Here is a 17,401-nt window from a genome sequence, read left to right on the forward strand (position 1 = left end):
ACTAGATGGCAGTTTGGTAATAGAGTGAAATACAGATGGCATTTAATATCCTTCAGTCCCAAAAGGCAGCCTGGAAAAAGAGGTTTTATTTCCTACATGGGAAGTCGAACAGAAGATTAAGAAGAAAACACTTAAAATGCTGTCCCATTAAAATAAAAAAAGATACATTTATTTGTTTAACACCACAGTACAGCTGTTTACAAAAACAAAACAAAAACAATTGAAATTAGCTGACATTAAAAACATTCTTTTACAGATACATTCTTTAATTATCACCAAAAGGAAGAAACATGTGTAATAGGACGATGGTTAAATTAAGGTTTGTGGTTATGCTTATGGTGATAATCAACAATAATTTGTCTTAATAGAAAAGTATTTGACATCACAAAATATGTAAAGAGTATTCATGTGATACAACTGATTTATTTCAATGCAGGATATTGTAGTTGTTACATTTCATACATGGAATATATTTTGTATCGTAGTATAGACACATTATGACGAATACACAGGTAAACATCACATAACAAACCACAGTGGCATTCTCTGTCAGTCAGCAAACTACATTACTCACACTATGATCTGCAGTTTAATTGTTTTTCAGTCAATGTTAACTTGTATATTTAAGTGTATATTGTTATATAAAAGGCAAAAGCTACTCATTTCCACCAAGCCCTTAATTTGTTTAAATGTTTGGTCGTGTACAACGTGACTGAATCCAAATTTCTGCCCCATGAGTTTACAAATTGATCCTCCGTGCCAATTGTGGTTGGTTTAAATTTTGACTTCCAATCAGGCATTTACTGTGTTTTCAAAGGAGGCCCTTAATTGGAAAGGTCCTTAGAAATGGCTTCGACAAAGTTGGGTGCAGACATGAGGATTCCGATGGTGCAGAGGATTGTGACGATTGAGAAAGCCATGAGACAAAGCCTGTCAATCACAGCCGCGGCAAATTTCCACTCATTGCACACCAACTCATTCTCGTCTTGGTCGTGGAAGCGCTTGGCAATGTAATGCACCTTTTCCAGGATCTTGGCCAGCTCTGGTTCCACGCCGCCCGCCAAGGAGCCCTGAGCTTTGGGGAGGAGTATCTCCTCCTCACCTGCGCATCCAGGTTGGCGTCCGCACAGGGCAACGGCGATGTTGCCGTTGGTGGACTGGGAGGCCGGGGTGCTGGCATTGAGATCCATGCTGCTCAGGCTGCTCCGCTGGGCCTTGTTGTGACAGGCTGAGTGGACTCGATCCTCACCAGGACGCTTCATGCGCAGGAACCAGGCGCACCAGTTCAGCAGGATCACACGGGTCTTTTGGGGTCAAACAACATAATTCAATTATTTAAATTAAAGACTGGGGATGCAGCCAGTCTTCATAAAGTCGAATTTGTTGGGTAAGAATCAGCTCAACATTCTCAGAGAGGTGCTCTACTTGTTAGGTAGGGTACAAAATTGACTGAAAAAGCTGTTTTGTTTGTGGTGGTGTTGCACATTTAAACACAGGATCCAGGAAGCTGTTCCAGTGTTTTATTGTGGGCAAGGTAGTGGATGCCTGGATGGTGGACGAGTTCTTTGTCATTAAAGGTTTAGTGTGTAAGATTTAGGGACATCTAGTGGTGAAGTTGCATGTTGCAGCTGAATACCTCTCACCTCCCCCTCCCCTTCCAAACATGAAGGAGAACCTGTGGAAACCTTCAGTTGTAATAAAAACTCAAAAGGTGTTTAGTTTTATTTCAGTCTGGGCTACTGTAAAAAAAAACATGGCTGCCACCGTAGAAAGGACCTGCAGAAAATAACGGTCTCTGATTGGTCATCAGGTATTAATTATTTCTTGTTTCACAAATTGAACAGTTTAAATTATAAAGTTCAAGTAGTAAAAGTAAAACCATGTCGCTGCAGAAAGTATTTGTATTACACTTCCCTCTGAATTGTCGTATTCTTTGACTCTGAAGCTTTTCATTATATTTGAAGACCTCACTGTGTCAGTGATGTTTATAAAAGACACAAGCCAGACTCTTCCTGGTAGATTGTAATGTAATGAACAATAAAAATGAATTGTTTTAAAGGAACGTGTGTTTACTTTGATATTGTGGATTATTAATATACACCGGCTGTGGGAGACAGAGTCGCCCCTTGTTAAGTAGGTGACCGCAGCGCCGATTCCTTCTTATGTAGATAATTAGTTTTATATCGCTGCAAAGCAAAAACTCAGATAAGATCAATGACATTTAATTTAATTGTGAAAGAACAGCAATAAAACTCATAGAAACAGTGCAGGTTGATGTTTGTGCTTGTGTGCGTCAAAACGTAGTGCATTGCCTGAACAGCGTTTTGGAAACTGTAGGAGATCAGAGGAAATATAACAATGTAAAAAGTGTCATAATCAAAAGCAAATGTTCTGAATTTATCATAATAGTCATAATGCACTCCACAGTTCTGGGTTGTGTCTGAGAAGCACATGGCTTAAGTGCTGTTAATGAGATCACAGAGTTTCACTGAGCGTGTAACATGACACGAAAACTCACCCATTTGGGCATCTTGCTTCCGTTGGGGTCGTGGTGATGAAACTGTAAAACCAGAACTGTAGCGATGACTGAGACGCCGACGATGACAATGATCGTGGCAAAGTACTGAGCTGGGTGCAGAGGAAACAGAGGAGAAGCGAGGCAACATTTGCATCATGCAGTAAAAGTCATGTTGAGAAAACAAACGGGTTCAAAAGGAAAAAGCCAAGCTCACAGCCCGAGAGAGTAAATCTGTCTTCTTGCCTCAAACGAGCGACTCCCTTTATGTTTGTCAGAGAAATGCAACTGTTTGAAATATGGTGACTCCAATCACTAAATAAAAAGTAGTGTAGAGCTGCTTAAACCTAATTACACTGTGATATGACAACTCCTGATGAAAAAAGGACTATTCAATTTCTCAGCCGTGTCCCCCCCCCATTGATAGCAGATGACACCCATAGCGACTGCGTTCAACTTGAGCCTGGCTTACCTATTAAAGGCACTGAGTCGGATGTGGGAGGCATAATCTCTGCAACCAGCAGCATGAAGACAGTCAGGGAGAGCAGCACTGTGATGCCTGGGGAGGGAAAGCACATCTCAGTTAGGGCTTCAGCTCAACTTCACCCAATCGTTCTACATTCAACTTTTCAAGGTAAAAGCTCTGTAATTCTACTCGGTATAAAACCTGGCAGCAACCAAACGAACTTTGTGCTTTTACAAGTTGCCAAACAGGGAGTGAATCTGTGCAAGTTGCCGCCAAGACAGACATTAGCGCTCACTACTGCCGTCAATGTCTGTGTCTCAGTCCGATACGGTGAAATAAAAATAATCAAATGATCGAAATGATCTGGCGGGACAGGCGTAATTGCTGGTGGGCTGGTTTTGACATCTGGCAGGACAGATGTTGCAGCTGGGCCAGGTTTGACCCGCGGGCCCCAGGTTGTGGGACACTGCTGTAGTTTATCCGAGGACATAGAAGAAGACATGTTCGAGTCACACAATTATGATTTTTTGGGACCTGCAGAAGTTGGATTTTATAATTAAGAGATACAGTTTCATTATTTAAAAAATACTCTGTAATAAATTAAGTTTTTAGACTCTTTATTCTGTCGTTCACATTATGTTCGTATTTTACATGAAGTCCGATTCATTCAAGGCATTTGCGATGCTTTATATTCTCATGTTAATTCCGGCTTGTTTCAGATGTTACTCTTCTCTCCCACACTGGGATTCTCCACCGGAACAAAGTGTGAAGGAGAATCCCTGAAACCAGAAGTGCGGAGCTGTTAAAGCTGATCACGTCACCACACCAGAGAAAGAGGGGACTTTAAAACACGAGTGAGAAAAACACTGTGGTTGGATCAACTGGAGAGTTTTAACTGATGAGTTGACATCGTTAAGCCGCCGCCTCTTCCTGTTCTACTAAACTTCTCAGCAGGGTTAAGAGGCACATGCTTGTTGATGGAGACTTGACGACTGTAAACACTTAAAGGCCGTTTGTCCTGATTGCTTCTGCTGCTGCTGCTTCGTGCTTTTCAAATGTTTGACATTGGCTCTTATTTACACCAACTAATCCTACTTAACTCATTATTTGATCTTTTTCGGTTTTCGTCTGCTCATGTTCCTTTGTCGGATTTTCATTTTACTTTGAATCATTGTTAAGTAAAGTGCTACATAAATAAAGGTTATTTATATATATATCGTCATTATTGCTATGAGATGCCATATGGGACAAATTTATTTTTTCTTTGTGATTTCTAATGGATCCTTTAAACACATTATTGAACTTCTGTGAAATATGATGAATCTCATATTACAAACAACTTTTCCGACACTCATATTAAAATAGACATAAACGCCTTAATTACACTTGATAAGACATAATGCAGGTGAATTATTTTTGTGTTGACGTGCAGTAAATTGTGTGTTATTTTGATTTCGCTGATGAAGGCAGACATGCTTGGTAAATGGATCCAAAGTGCAGAGATGAGACTAAAGCTTCACACACAAAGTTGATCCATTTGTGCATTTTACAAATCATAATTCTCTGGACCGCTGAGTTTTATTCAAATTAAATGCATTTCTCAACGAGGGTTCACCGTTCTGGAATAAAGTCGTGAACGAGCGACTGGTCTGATGTAGTGACTTCATATACTGTACATCTGTGAACACACACACAGACACACACACACACACACACACACACACACACACACACACACACACACACACACACACACGGCTTATGTTTGCTATGAACTATAGTATAGAACCATTTCAAAACATCTGATGAGGAGCAGTAAGGTTTTCATAACAGTCTTTGCATGAGCATACTCCACATGTCCAGTTCCAGTTCCCATGGAATGCACACATGCACACATGCAAACACGCCAACACATCTGGCTCTGGCGCAGTGTTTAATGGAGGAGTCCAGCTGTGACTCTAATGCCTCCGATGATTTGCAAAAGGGAAACCTTTCCATCCATCCATCCCCACACACAGTGTACATTTTCTTTAACAGGACACAGTTACCACATACAGATCACAGTCACCTCAGTGTGGCACCTAAGTTATGCTCGGAAAATGATGACATTTCAATGGTCTTGTCATTTTTCACAGTTACAGTAGCGTGAAATATTTTGGAAACGACTGAGAGAGAACAGAGGGAAGTAAATATATACGTCAACAAAAGAAGAAGAGCCAACATCCAGAAATGATTCAAAAGTGTCTAAGATGATGTGCAGCAGCATCCGTCCTAAGACCCGTCAGGATCTGAGCTGAATAACTGGCTTCGACCGAGCACTATTCCACCGACCAGAGCAAAGGCAGCATGAAATATCGACTGACAAGTGCATTTCAGGTCGGTGAGGTGCACAGAGGCCGTCTGCCAAACTCATTTTACAGTTGAAATCGTCTTATAGAGCCAGAAAATGTACAGAGGGATGTTTCTGATGAATGTGCAGCCACGGTACATGGAGAAGAGCAAAGAGAAAGAATCTAGTTAATTTGTCTTGTGAAATAATTCAAGTTTCAGTAAAAATCTGTAGAGGGATTAAAATACTGTACATCTACGTTTGAAAGTGGTTTTAAGAAATTCTTACCTTTCTGCTCTTTTCAAATCAACTCCAGCACTCGGGTGAAGATGAGACTTTTATTCACTGTGTTTTGTTGCAGCTCAAGAGGCAGATCACATAAAGTACCTGACAAGGGTCGTCCAGATTTGTTTGTTTTCCAACTTATGTTGCACGTAAACTGTTCTCTGAGGGTTCTGGAGCAAAGTATTTTAAATTATTATTAGTTTATTAGTAATATTAGTTTATATTTTACACATATGTTGGAGCAAAGATATAAACCAACCTTAAAATTGAAGGCAACCCAACACATAATCACACGTATTTAATACTATTACTGACAATTTAACTATATTACAAAATTACCAATCTGACACATGCACTATAGATTTTATTTGAACTAAAGCAGTAATTAATGAAAAGAAAAGTTGATTTAATGAATTTTCAAAAACCCTCAGGGAATAAATATTTTCAGATTTCTGTGCTGCAACTAACGACATGAGTGTGTGTGTGTGAGAGTGTGTGTGTAAACAGTGTGTGTGTGTGAGAGTGTGTGTGTGGGTGTATTCCTCTGACCCAGTGAGATCTTCTCTCCAGAGTCAGCAGGCAGGAGGAAGACGAGCAGAGCCAGAGTGGAGATCAGGACACAGGGGATGAGCAGATTGAGGCCGTAGTAGAGGGTCCGTCTCCGCATCACCAGGGTGAAGGTGACGTCGTAGTACGGCTCCACACAGCAGTCGTAGATACGTTTGTTCTTCTGTCCTGTAACCTCTGTGAGGTCAAACAAAACACAATCTACTACAGCGGAACTGCAGTGAAAACCATTCTCTGCACTTTACAGGCCCCTGGTCCCTCTTACCAACGAGATCCCACTCTCCGTTGGCGGTGTAGGCAGTGATATCTGGCTCCACCATCTTCAAGTCCACTGACCAGCCCCCGTGCGTCCAGGAGCCGAACTTCAGTTCACATTTCTGCACGTCAAAAGGGAACCAGCGCACGTCGATGTAGCAGGTGCTCTTGAAGATCCCTGTTGTGGGTTCGAAACGTGACAAGATCAGGCTTTGATGTGCACTGTGCTTCATGTGTCTACTGAAGAGAAGGACACGTGGACGTAATGAGATTCTCAAGAGTGTCTACAAACACACAGTGGTAAACAAGTGGGAGATTGAAAAAAGAAATGACGGTTGCTTGAGAGGAGGTTTTACTCAGGGACGATTTGGGAGTTCAAGTGTCATCCATCCTAACGAGAGTGAGAAAAAAAAATCCAATATGACAATTAGATGAAAGTGGCAGTAATCCTTCAGCAGAGGCTGACAACAAACTAATTTGCCTCCGTATGTCAGAAAGATATGAGACCTTGGCAGTAACCAAGGTTTCTGCTCTGTCTCAGTGATTATAAACCTCAGCAGGGATGAATGGGGAGCGGACAAATAGAATGACTCCAGTTTACTGCAATGAACCTCATTGAAAAAGACAAATGTAAGGGGGGAGCTCATATCTGCATAGTGGTTGTATTCATTTAATGCAGTACCAGTGGCGAATCGCTGTTTTGATCCAATATGGCATTTAATAAAGGGCTCGTTTGGAACAAAGTTGCGAGGCAATTTGCTGGAGGCAGAGGCGATCGATGCAGAAGAACTTCAGTGATGGAGCTATTTACGCTGGTATTGATTCCGATGCTGAGGTGTAGCAGGCTTCTGTGTGGTCAGGGAATAACAGGGGGATAGGAGCCTGCCAGGCAGAGCAGTAATCACCAGCTCTGGCAGGAGAGCCCTCAGTGTCAATGCATTGATGTGCGTGTACGTGCGCGCACGTGTACATACAAAAGAACTGATGGTTTCGGGGAGAAAATGTCATTGATCTCTCATTGACCGCAGAGATCTGGCACACGTGTGTCAGTGGGGGCTTGATCAGGGAAAGTGCTTCACAGCTCAAAGCCCCTGTGACAGTGATGGATCCGTGGGTTTGGAACAGTTGACATTAAACTGGAGCGAGACCATTTGAAAACACTGAGAGGTCACAACAGCAATTCGACATTTAACTGATATACACTCAGTTTAAATAGTTCTTATACTGTTCAAGTGCTCATTTTTCTCATTAAGTTTGTTTTTAATCAGTTATTTAAATTATGCAAACGTGGTGAAACATCATGATTGACAGCTGAGACTGACTCAAGCGTGTATTTGGGCAGGACCTCGCTACCACAGCTCCACCCCCGATGGGAATATTTTGGCTTCAGGAAGCAGAGACGTCTTTATATACAGTCAGATGATTATTTAAAATCCAGTTTGGTTCATAGATGTCAAGGTTGGGACGTGGAATGGACAAGTTTCTCTGTGTGTGGTCATGTTAGTTTGATATAATTCAAGATATACTCGTCTTAGTTTTTTTTTCTTTTAAAACAAAAGAAGGGGAGGTTGTTATTGTGATTTTGCTGTAAACTATCTTCTCAGTTATGTTTCACACGTTCCACAGCTGGAGGTCCCCTCAAAGAACACATAACACGACTGACATGTTGTTTCCTGTGAAAGATGATGTCAGGCCTCAGAAAGGTTAAATTCTCTTTCTCGCGAGAGGCTTAATACTTTCCAGATGTTCACAGGTCTCCAGTGACTTGTGAGTTAAGTCTCACACGTTGCTCTCAGATTTTAAAAAGCTATATAGACTCTGCACATTTCTTTGTGTCAGAATGCATCGACTGAGAATCATCGTCTTTGATATTCAGTCGTACAAACAACAAACATGACACAGCACGGGACAGTTCATTTACAGAATAGTTCAGTGGGGGGGTGCAGAGCCAATATTTAGTTTGTCCTTTCTGGGCTACTGTAGAAACAGGGCACTGCAACATGGTGGTCGCTGTGGAAGAGAACCCACTCAATGTAGATTAAAGGCTCATTCGAAGCCAAATAAAACACAACAAGATCCCTAAATCCTATACTACATAGTTTAACAGGCAATGTTTGTTGCAAAAGTTTTATTTCTTTAAACAATAAAACAGATTTCTGTCTGTTTTAGAGTTTTTTCCAATGGCAGGTCAATGACATTTGTTACAGCAACAACAGTTCTGTTTATATCTTGTGTAACAATATCTGTGAACTTTGGACTCGCACTGAGTCTCCTGACATTTCAGATTCGTTCCCCATCACCTGTTTTACCCATTAGCACTTTACACTGGAGGCCAAAAGTCTCAGACCACTCTGGGAAGTGCTCTCACTTTGTGTGTCTATTGGGCTTTCTGTGCTGATCTTAAAAACATATGCACATTCCACTGGCTGTAAGGAATCAATGTGGACAACTAATGGTAATCAGTTAGATGCAAAAACAACAGAGGATGCCCACATTAAATATAAAACAAACCAAAATAAAAATATATAATTCTTTCCTCTGGTTTCAGCTTTTTTCTTACACAGGACACAGGATATTTAATTTACATTTAAAACAAATGATCCAATTTAATTCCAGCCAGATTCACCATCTAACTTTTACTGTATGTACCACACCTCTGAGGGGTCATGAGACATAGAAGGAGAGTCAAAGAGGATTTCTATCAAATACTATTTATACAATATTTTAGCCATAATTGTTAAAAGCTACAACAATACTTCAGTAAACAATAAATCAGTTTTCCTTCATTTTTTAAATGGTCAGTGGTCAGTTGTCTGAGGTTCTGAAGCTGGAAAGTCAGAAAGAACAAACAGTCTCCGTGCTCTTTCTTCTCCCACAGACCTAAAGTCATTTTATGTAAGTTTATTCATCTAAGACAAAGAGAAACCAGCCGTACACTAGTCACATTTTAAATAACTCTGTGGTTTTCTTTGTCTCCATGCGACTGCAGAGGTGATGATGACAGATTAGTGGCGGCTTCAGCTGCAGCAGGTCAGTTTACAGCAACACAGGAAACATTGCAACATGAACTATAACTCAAATAAAAATAATGCTGGTTGCATGTGTCTGGCACGGTTACTTTTGGGGGCCGGGGGCTGAAATGTTTGGAAACCCCTGTTTTACTTCCCATCATATATCATATTCCCATATTTTCTTTTAGATGCTGGAAATAAAATAAAGGTTTAGTTGTGTAGCTTGTCATTTTTTAAATTTAGATTCTGCTTATAAGTTATTTATCTCAGTTGCTCAGCTTCTGCTGCTGTTTAAAATATCTCCATGTGTTAAAATATCTGAGGAATGAAGCATTGATCCAACATCAAATACTTCCAATGTGATTTTTGTGAGTGCTGAGTGAGATTGTGATTCTCACCTGGAGGTATGTAAGAGCAGCCACCCGAGGAGTTGACCAAGATGTTGGTGTGGAACGTAGCATCGAACCTCTCGTCTGCACTGTGGGTTTAACAGAGAACTCCATCAGTGTCTACTGGGTTATTGTTCAACCCGAGTTCAGCTTTGGTGGAAAACACCATAATAAATTCATACACAGATACAGACTTTTTTTGAGAAGAGCTATAAATTATGAGGATGCAACAAACAGCCACGAGGAAAAATACAAATATTTCTCCAACTGTAATTTATTGCAGCAGGTTCAGAGCACGAGAGGAGTCACGGCGGATGCAGCGTTTCCCTGGGGACGGTTACTCGGTGGTTACCCTCGTTCTCCCCTGCCACCAGGGGTGAGCTGGAGTTGCTTGACAAACTTAACTTGCAGCGGCAACTGATTCAAAGAGTTTCAAACCACGGGGCAGAGACGAATGCAGTACAATGCTTTCCCCTTCATTAGCTGATGGAGGGCAGAGTCCCTCTAATGTGATTGGTTCACATCTTTCATTTGCAGATTGATTAATGGTGATCTCTTTGGCATTGACCAGGAGGGACACATCAGAAAATGCTCTTTCTTCCATCTTCCTGACACATTTTTGTCTAAATGATTTATTTCTTGACGAACAGAACAGAACTTGTGAGGGATATGGACAGTTCTTCTGTTACATCTTGGTTCTCCTGCTCTTTCTGCCTGTCCTCGTTTGTGTTCTGATTGGATCCAGAGATTTGATCATCGTTAGCTAAATCAATGCCCATTAAAATCCCCACTTTATTGATCTGGAAGGAAGGAATTTCCTTCCAGATCAATAAAGTTTCATCTTGTCTTCTCTTGTCTCATTTGTGGACCAATTTCATTCACAAAATTGACACCAAAGAGCGAAAAGAGGAAATTCACACCACAGAGCCTCAACTCCTGGTGGTCAGCAATGAGCTGTGATGAAAACATAACAAATGTAGCAGCCTCAATATTGGACCCAAAAAGTATATTTTCCTTTAAATGGGACGAAAGAAATCTAGAAAAAGTTCTGATATTTTGTCGACTTGAATATTTCGAGAGCGATTTGATATTTGATGTGATACATTCAATATTAATAAACTTTGACTCTGTAGCAGCGGCTGGGATTCATCAACCGAGGAGCCAGTGTCGATCTCAACAACAGCAACGACAACTCATTCTCCAGTTCCGGTTGTGAGTTCTGAGTCGAGCTCCACTGAACTTTGAATCAACAGGTGAACGGCTGTTTGTGCAGCGGCGGGGGTGCAGCTTCAGGCTTCTGTGGACTGAATCTTGCAGCACGTCACTTTTTACAGTTTCAGAAAGAAAGCTGCGACCAGCATCATCGCAGGTCAAGCAAACAGCCCGCTCCAAACTCGGCTTTTGGTACACGACTGTGAACCAATTCCACCAGATAAAAACAAATTGTAAAAGCCACAGATGATCTTATATCTCTGGTAAAGGCCACTTGATAATGAATCTGTTTGTATAGTTGTGTTTCTTGCATGAGGAGCCAAAACTAACAACATCAGATCTGTGGTGTCCGTTGTGCCGCAGTCTCACAGTCATTGTTCCAATCTTGCTTTTAACTCTGGAATACAAAAATACAAAAATGCCTCATCCCTCTGAGACTCTGAGCCCCCCCCCCCCCTCCAAATCATATTGTGCACATCTGACACGATGCATATCCAATTACAGTGCAGCAGCCGGCAGATCTGCTGGCTTCAGCTCCCGCTGCCTACCTGTTATAGAGCAGAATGTCTGGCTTCCAAATGAGATTTTCTGGAAATCTCACATGGGTCACCCCTGGATACTCCTCTGGATTCCACTGGAGGTAATCATCATTCCAATACTGTGGGATACAGACACATAACATGCTTTAACACATCCCTCAAACCTGTTCCCAGATCTGTGTCTCGAGCTGGAAATTAACAACGGTGTGTTTTTAGTGGCAGTGACAGTTGGTGTAATTGGTTGAACTGGTCTGTTCTGATCCTGCCTGTTTGGAATGGGTCTGCTCTTGTGTGATGTGTTGATGCTCTGGAGCTACTTCACAATTACACCATGTCATTAGTGAGTCCTCCTCAAACACTTCTACAATATACTGACACCATTTATTGTTTGTGTGCTGGACGATGTGTGCAGAGGTTTTTAGAAACACTCTAGGGTGCAGAGTGAAGTTCGACAACTTTGTGTTCATCCTACCTGGTTTATCTGCGATGGAGATTTTAGAGTCAATGTTTTATCAAATTATCAAACAGAATTTTCTTATATCACTAGTAAAGGCTGGATCTGGGCCACAAGTAAGCCATAGAGATACTGCATTTCAACCACAGGTTCCAAAGGTGGCCTGAATTAGTTGTGTGCTATAAGGGCCATATTTACTATTTACCACATGTGCTGTTTTACAATCCACTTTAGGCTCATATCCATTTTGTCCTGGCCACAAGAAGGATATGGGACATCTGGATTGTCCCATATCCTTCATATGTAGCTAAAGTGCTGAGTCTTGAACAAAGAGCTTAGTCCTCCTGTGTTGAGCCATGCATTTGTTTAATGGTACATTCTTCAAAGCACTGCATACAATAGATATTTAGTTTTCTGGGTGTGAGGCCTTTTGGTTGCATCAGTTCTTGTCTTGTCTGGGTTTGAAAAACGCTGCTTGTTGAAAATCCTCAGCACTGAAATCGTAAATGTTGCTGTGAGTGATTCTAGATGCTACACATCCCATCAAGCCAGTAATGGAGCTGAGTGACGTCACCAGGAGAGGCCGCTGTGGTAGAAACACAAGCGTACCAGGCTTTTATAGATACACAGTCATTTGTCATGCAGGCAACCACCCAGCTGTTTCCAACAAAGCACTATCATGATGTCTGGAACCAAACCTGAGGCCACTTCATTATTCTCTAAATGCCACATTTGCATTTTGTTAATTCCGATGCTATCCTGAGGCATTAGACATGATACTAACACAGGAAAACAGAGCCAACAAACTGTAGATTGACGCTGAAAGACCACTGAGGATGCTGGAGTCTATTTTGCTGCTGTGATTCCACATGGTGATTTAAAACGGACCAAACGGCCTTGATGCAGGGAACCAGTGTCACACGACAGACAGGCCGCGATAAAACATCTGTGTTGGTCTCACTACGTGGAGGAGAAAGGAGCCGACTGCTCCGATGGAAGATGAAAATGAAAATGCTGGATACCAGCTGACGTGATAAACAAGTTTTATGACCATTACAAAACATTTCAACGTACTATATTAGCTTTGGACACATTGAATACCTTAAAAAGATAAGTTTGACATTTAGGGGAAAATCCTGAATCGCTCTCGTTGGGAATTTGATGAGGAGACGGATACAATTCAATCAGGAGAGACTTTAATTGAAAAACGTACGAAATGTATTGCCGTGCACGATAAGAGGTGAAAGTAATGTGACATAAATAAGATGGTGAGGCTGTGCATAATATAGTAACCCCCCCCGGAGTATAGAAACCGGTGGGGGTTGATGGGATCTAGAAAATGTTGAGGACCAGAGGAGAGATAAGGGCTCCACCAGGAAACTGGATATGGAGACTGAAGGTGATGGGGGTGGAGGGGGGGTCACAGCAAATCACTAAAATAACAGCTGACAGCGACAGAGAGGAGAACAGATTTGAAGTTTGTCACAGCGACATGATTGGCTGATTGAGCTGATGGCCAAATCTGATTGGATTTGAATTCACCAATACCAACAATTCTACAGCTCATAAACTTGACCTAAATGTAATAATTAGTGTGGCTCACTCGCCCTTAACATGCTCAGGTAAACTTCAGAATCTTGTGAAGTACGTATAGGAAATAGATGGATTTATCATTAAAAGTGTAGTAAAATATAGTTTTGCAAATCATCTTTTCTGTGACTTTTTAACAAAGTGCAGGGAAAGGTCTTACCAGATGAAGCCAAATGTTGGTGGTTAAAATCTGGTTCTTCTCATCCTGTTAGAAAGAACATGATATTTATTAATATTATATGTTTAATATTTTTATTGAAAAATGTATGAAGGCATAATCATGCTACTCAGTATTATATATTACACTCTAGCTTCACCTCTCAGGACAATAGTAATGAAAAGAAATGGCTGCTACAAGTCAAACAAGTGTAAAACAGAATAAATGATGATGCTCCGGGAGTTTCTACAACAACCAGCTTCACCTGTGTCTCCAGTTTTATTTATCAGCCGTGCTAAAGCTTTTTGCATCAATTACGCTTTGAAAATTCTACCAAATGTTTGTGTTCATAAAAGATGCAAAACCTGGATCAATTAGAAAAAGAGTTGACTAAAATAAATGAAAGAGTTGGTTTTAGATGCAAAGGAAGGAGATACTGATAATGTTAACTGATGATGACAGATTACATGTATGAGGAGCTGTTATTTACACACCACATCAATGATCTGCATGAGGCTGAGGCCGAGGCTCACAGTGAGGGTGTGACTATCATTGTGGACTGGTCTCTCCAGTCGCTGGTATGAAGTCAACAGCTCTTTGTACAGTCGTCGCTGGTTTGGTCCCTGATGAGAAACTACAGACGACGGAGACAGTGGATATATTTTCATCATCACTTCAGAAAAAAATGAGAAAGACTGACACTGTAGATCACATCAAATGAGGATTCAGTTGTTAGTTTCACGGCCAAGCTTCCATTCACACAGCCGTCCTGAAAAACAAACATTTATCAAATATAAAATTGAACTTAAATGGGGCAGACTGGTGGTGCAGGGGTTCAAACTGTCACCTCACAGCAAGAAGGTTCCCGGGTGGAAGCTCGGAGCTCCAGCTTCCTCTCAAAGTCCAGAGACATGCAGATTCAGGTTCGGTTCATTGGAGACTCTAAACTGAATGTGAGTGATTGTTTGTCTCTGTAGGTTGGCCCCTGTGATTCGCCGGCAGCCAACCTGTAGAGTTTCTGAGAAAATTTAAGGCAAAGTTGGCTAATTTTTCATTATGGCACTCAGAACTCGCTCATATTAAATATTATTTTTAAAAGAATCTAAAAGAATTAAATAATACATACATAAATATATATATAAACTTAAATTATGGCCTATTCTAACAAAGTGATAAAACATATGCTGCCCAGAAAAGGCAATCATCCAAATACAGAGTCCTCTACAATCTCTAATCAGACCTGAGCCTCATTTTAACACCCTCTTGAGTTATGGAGCACTTTTTAGCAGCATTTCACTTCACTGATGCGGCCACGGTCCAATTATCCTAGACCACCTGTGACAGGCCCATTATCCCGATGATTCGGCAGGGAGCTGCTTGTCTGTGGGCATCGCCCCGTTCCTCTGTTCTCCGTTACATCCGCTTCTTACATGAAAGACGTACTGAAAGATGAGCTGAAAGCACGTTTTTGTCCATGTCCCAATCCCATGTGGCCCCGCCCCCCCTCCCAATCCGACCATAATCAAATTTCCATCTGTGCAGCAGCCAGATGACAAAAATGTGTGTAAGTGTCCCGAGATGCCTCTGTAATACATCTCAGTTGATTTACTGCCCATCAGACCACACGACTAACATCCCTAAAGTCGCTGGGAGCCAGAAACGAGAGAAGCAAAGCCTTTCTACGTCTTAATCCAATTTAACAGCGCTAATGATGTCAGAAAGATGGACAGTGGCTTTAAGTACAGGACTTCTCTCCATCTGCCTCTCTCCGTACTTCACTCTCGGTGAAGCCTAAATGAACAAGTGCCAGTGAGTAAGTGCAGCCTGAGGAGCCTGAGTGGCTACCATTACAATAACTGCCTCAATTAAAACATTCAGAATTCAGAGGAGATTTGAGTAAAACTGATGAGACCCAGCACGTCTGGAGGGTTTTAAGAGCTGATCACTAGTTAAGGATAGAGATTTTGAATTTGCAGCGTTTTCCTTCATTTAGACTGAACACAGGGGGCAGCAGGGGGAAGTCAGTAAGTAAGTAAATAAGTCAGACATAGAAATATGTGTTGCAACATAGCGTGAAAGGCACAAGGAGAACAATGTTGCTCTGGTTTTAAACATAGAAATCTTTGTTTGTTTTTTCTTTTCAGTCTTTGAATGAGGAACTGGGCGTGACAGTCTCCAAAAGACACAACGTCAGTGAAAGCTGCAAGAAGATCGGTGCTGACAGAGAAACCAGCCACAGATGTAAACAGTAATAAGAGTCCACATCAACAAGATGTCTAATGAAAAATCAATGATTTAAAATGTTTTGTAATCAGGCTACAAATAAAACTACGATTACATTTTTACATTTATAGAGTGTAACATTTATAGAGTTGTTACATTTATAGAGTGTAACATTAACGAGTGGGAAAAAAAACTCTATAGATGACTTGTTTGCTAAAACTTATCCCATCACATCCACATGAGAATCTGCTTTGACTCTGTGTGAACACATTCTTTTCTGGGTCAAGTCCATATGGTTGCAAGTTATGTTCAAGAAATATCATGATTATCTCCAAAAATATCTCCAATAACAAAATAATCAACTCAGAATCAGTTTTCCTCATTTGCAGATGATGTTCTTTTATTCTTTTCTGACACAACCCACCCGCTTGCACACATCTTAACATTGTAACTGTTTCTAGTTACAAAATAAACTGGACAAAGTCACCTCTGCTACCTTTGAACTCTAGAGATAAAGATAAATGTGCAAATTTTAACATCCCAGAAGTCGCTCTCTTTAAATATTTAGGAATGCATTTCCATGTTAAGAAAAAATAATCTCTAACATTAGTAGTTTTAACATGATTTGTAAAGATGCCATCATTTACCCATTTTCCTGTCAGGCAGGATCTCAACAAGGTTCAAATACAAGAGGAACCTTATATGGATAAATACTGGACTTTTGCTGCAAGGATATAGATGAAATTTAAATTGTGATGATTGTTGATTTTGTTATAGATAGATAGCTAGATAGATAGATAGATAGATAGTACTCATATTTACTTTGTGTTGGCTCATATTTCTCCTAAATGTTGAAACTGGTGATCAAACCACAACAATGTTCCCCTAAAACTCTGTGTTTGGCACAGCAGGCAGTGTGAGGGGGGGGTTGCACATCGATCCAGAGGTGATTAAACGCAGGGGAAAAAAGCAAAAGCCGCGAGAAAAGAAAGTGCATCATCCCCTGATGAAGATCCTGCAGGTTGTGTGAGTGTGGAAATGACAGTGTGCGTGTGGAGCCTACCTTTCACTGTGCAGGCAGCGACTGCAACGACGAGAGCAAAATGTAGTAACTCCATGATGAGCCGAGCGAGGAGTGAGAGGAGAGCACCCAGATTCCTCAGTTCACCCAGAGTGTGTGTGTGAGTGTGTGTGTGTGTGTGTGTGTGTGTGTGTGTGTGTGTGTGTGTGTGTGTGTGTGTGTGTGTGTGTGTGTGTGTGTGTGTGTGTGTGTGTGCATTGAATAACTCCTCCTGTAATGAGTGGCTGCTGTTTGACAGACAGTGAGATTTGTTGTCTCATTGAGTGACAACATTAAAAAACTGTCTCACATTGATCATGAACTCGATAAATAAAAATCCTCCACAGAA

At 41.1% G+C, this 17,401-nt stretch overlaps 1 protein-coding gene across 1 annotated transcript; it reads right to left on the bottom strand.

Moving 5' to 3' along the window:
- Positions 1–254: 254 nt before the first annotated feature.
- Positions 255–17,170, bottom strand: chrna7a (cholinergic receptor, nicotinic, alpha 7a (neuronal)). Its single transcript, XM_034581431.1, has 10 exons — positions 17,056–17,170; positions 14,264–14,403; positions 13,773–13,817; positions 11,578–11,687; positions 9,827–9,906; positions 6,428–6,595; positions 6,145–6,339; positions 2,988–3,074; positions 2,519–2,628; positions 255–1,304 (listed from the first exon to the last, which is right to left on the bottom strand). Exons 1-10 carry the CDS (start codon positions 17,108–17,110, stop codon positions 825–827), a joined length of 1,470 nt encoding a protein of 489 aa, XP_034437322.1. The 5' UTR covers positions 17,111–17,170; the 3' UTR covers positions 255–824.
- Positions 17,171–17,401: the final 231 nt, after the last annotated feature.

Source organism: Hippoglossus hippoglossus, chromosome 3 (genome assembly GCF_009819705.1).
Source record: "Hippoglossus hippoglossus isolate fHipHip1 chromosome 3, fHipHip1.pri, whole genome shotgun sequence".
In the NCBI taxonomy this organism is placed as follows: Eukaryota; Metazoa; Chordata; class Actinopteri; order Pleuronectiformes; family Pleuronectidae; genus Hippoglossus; species Hippoglossus hippoglossus.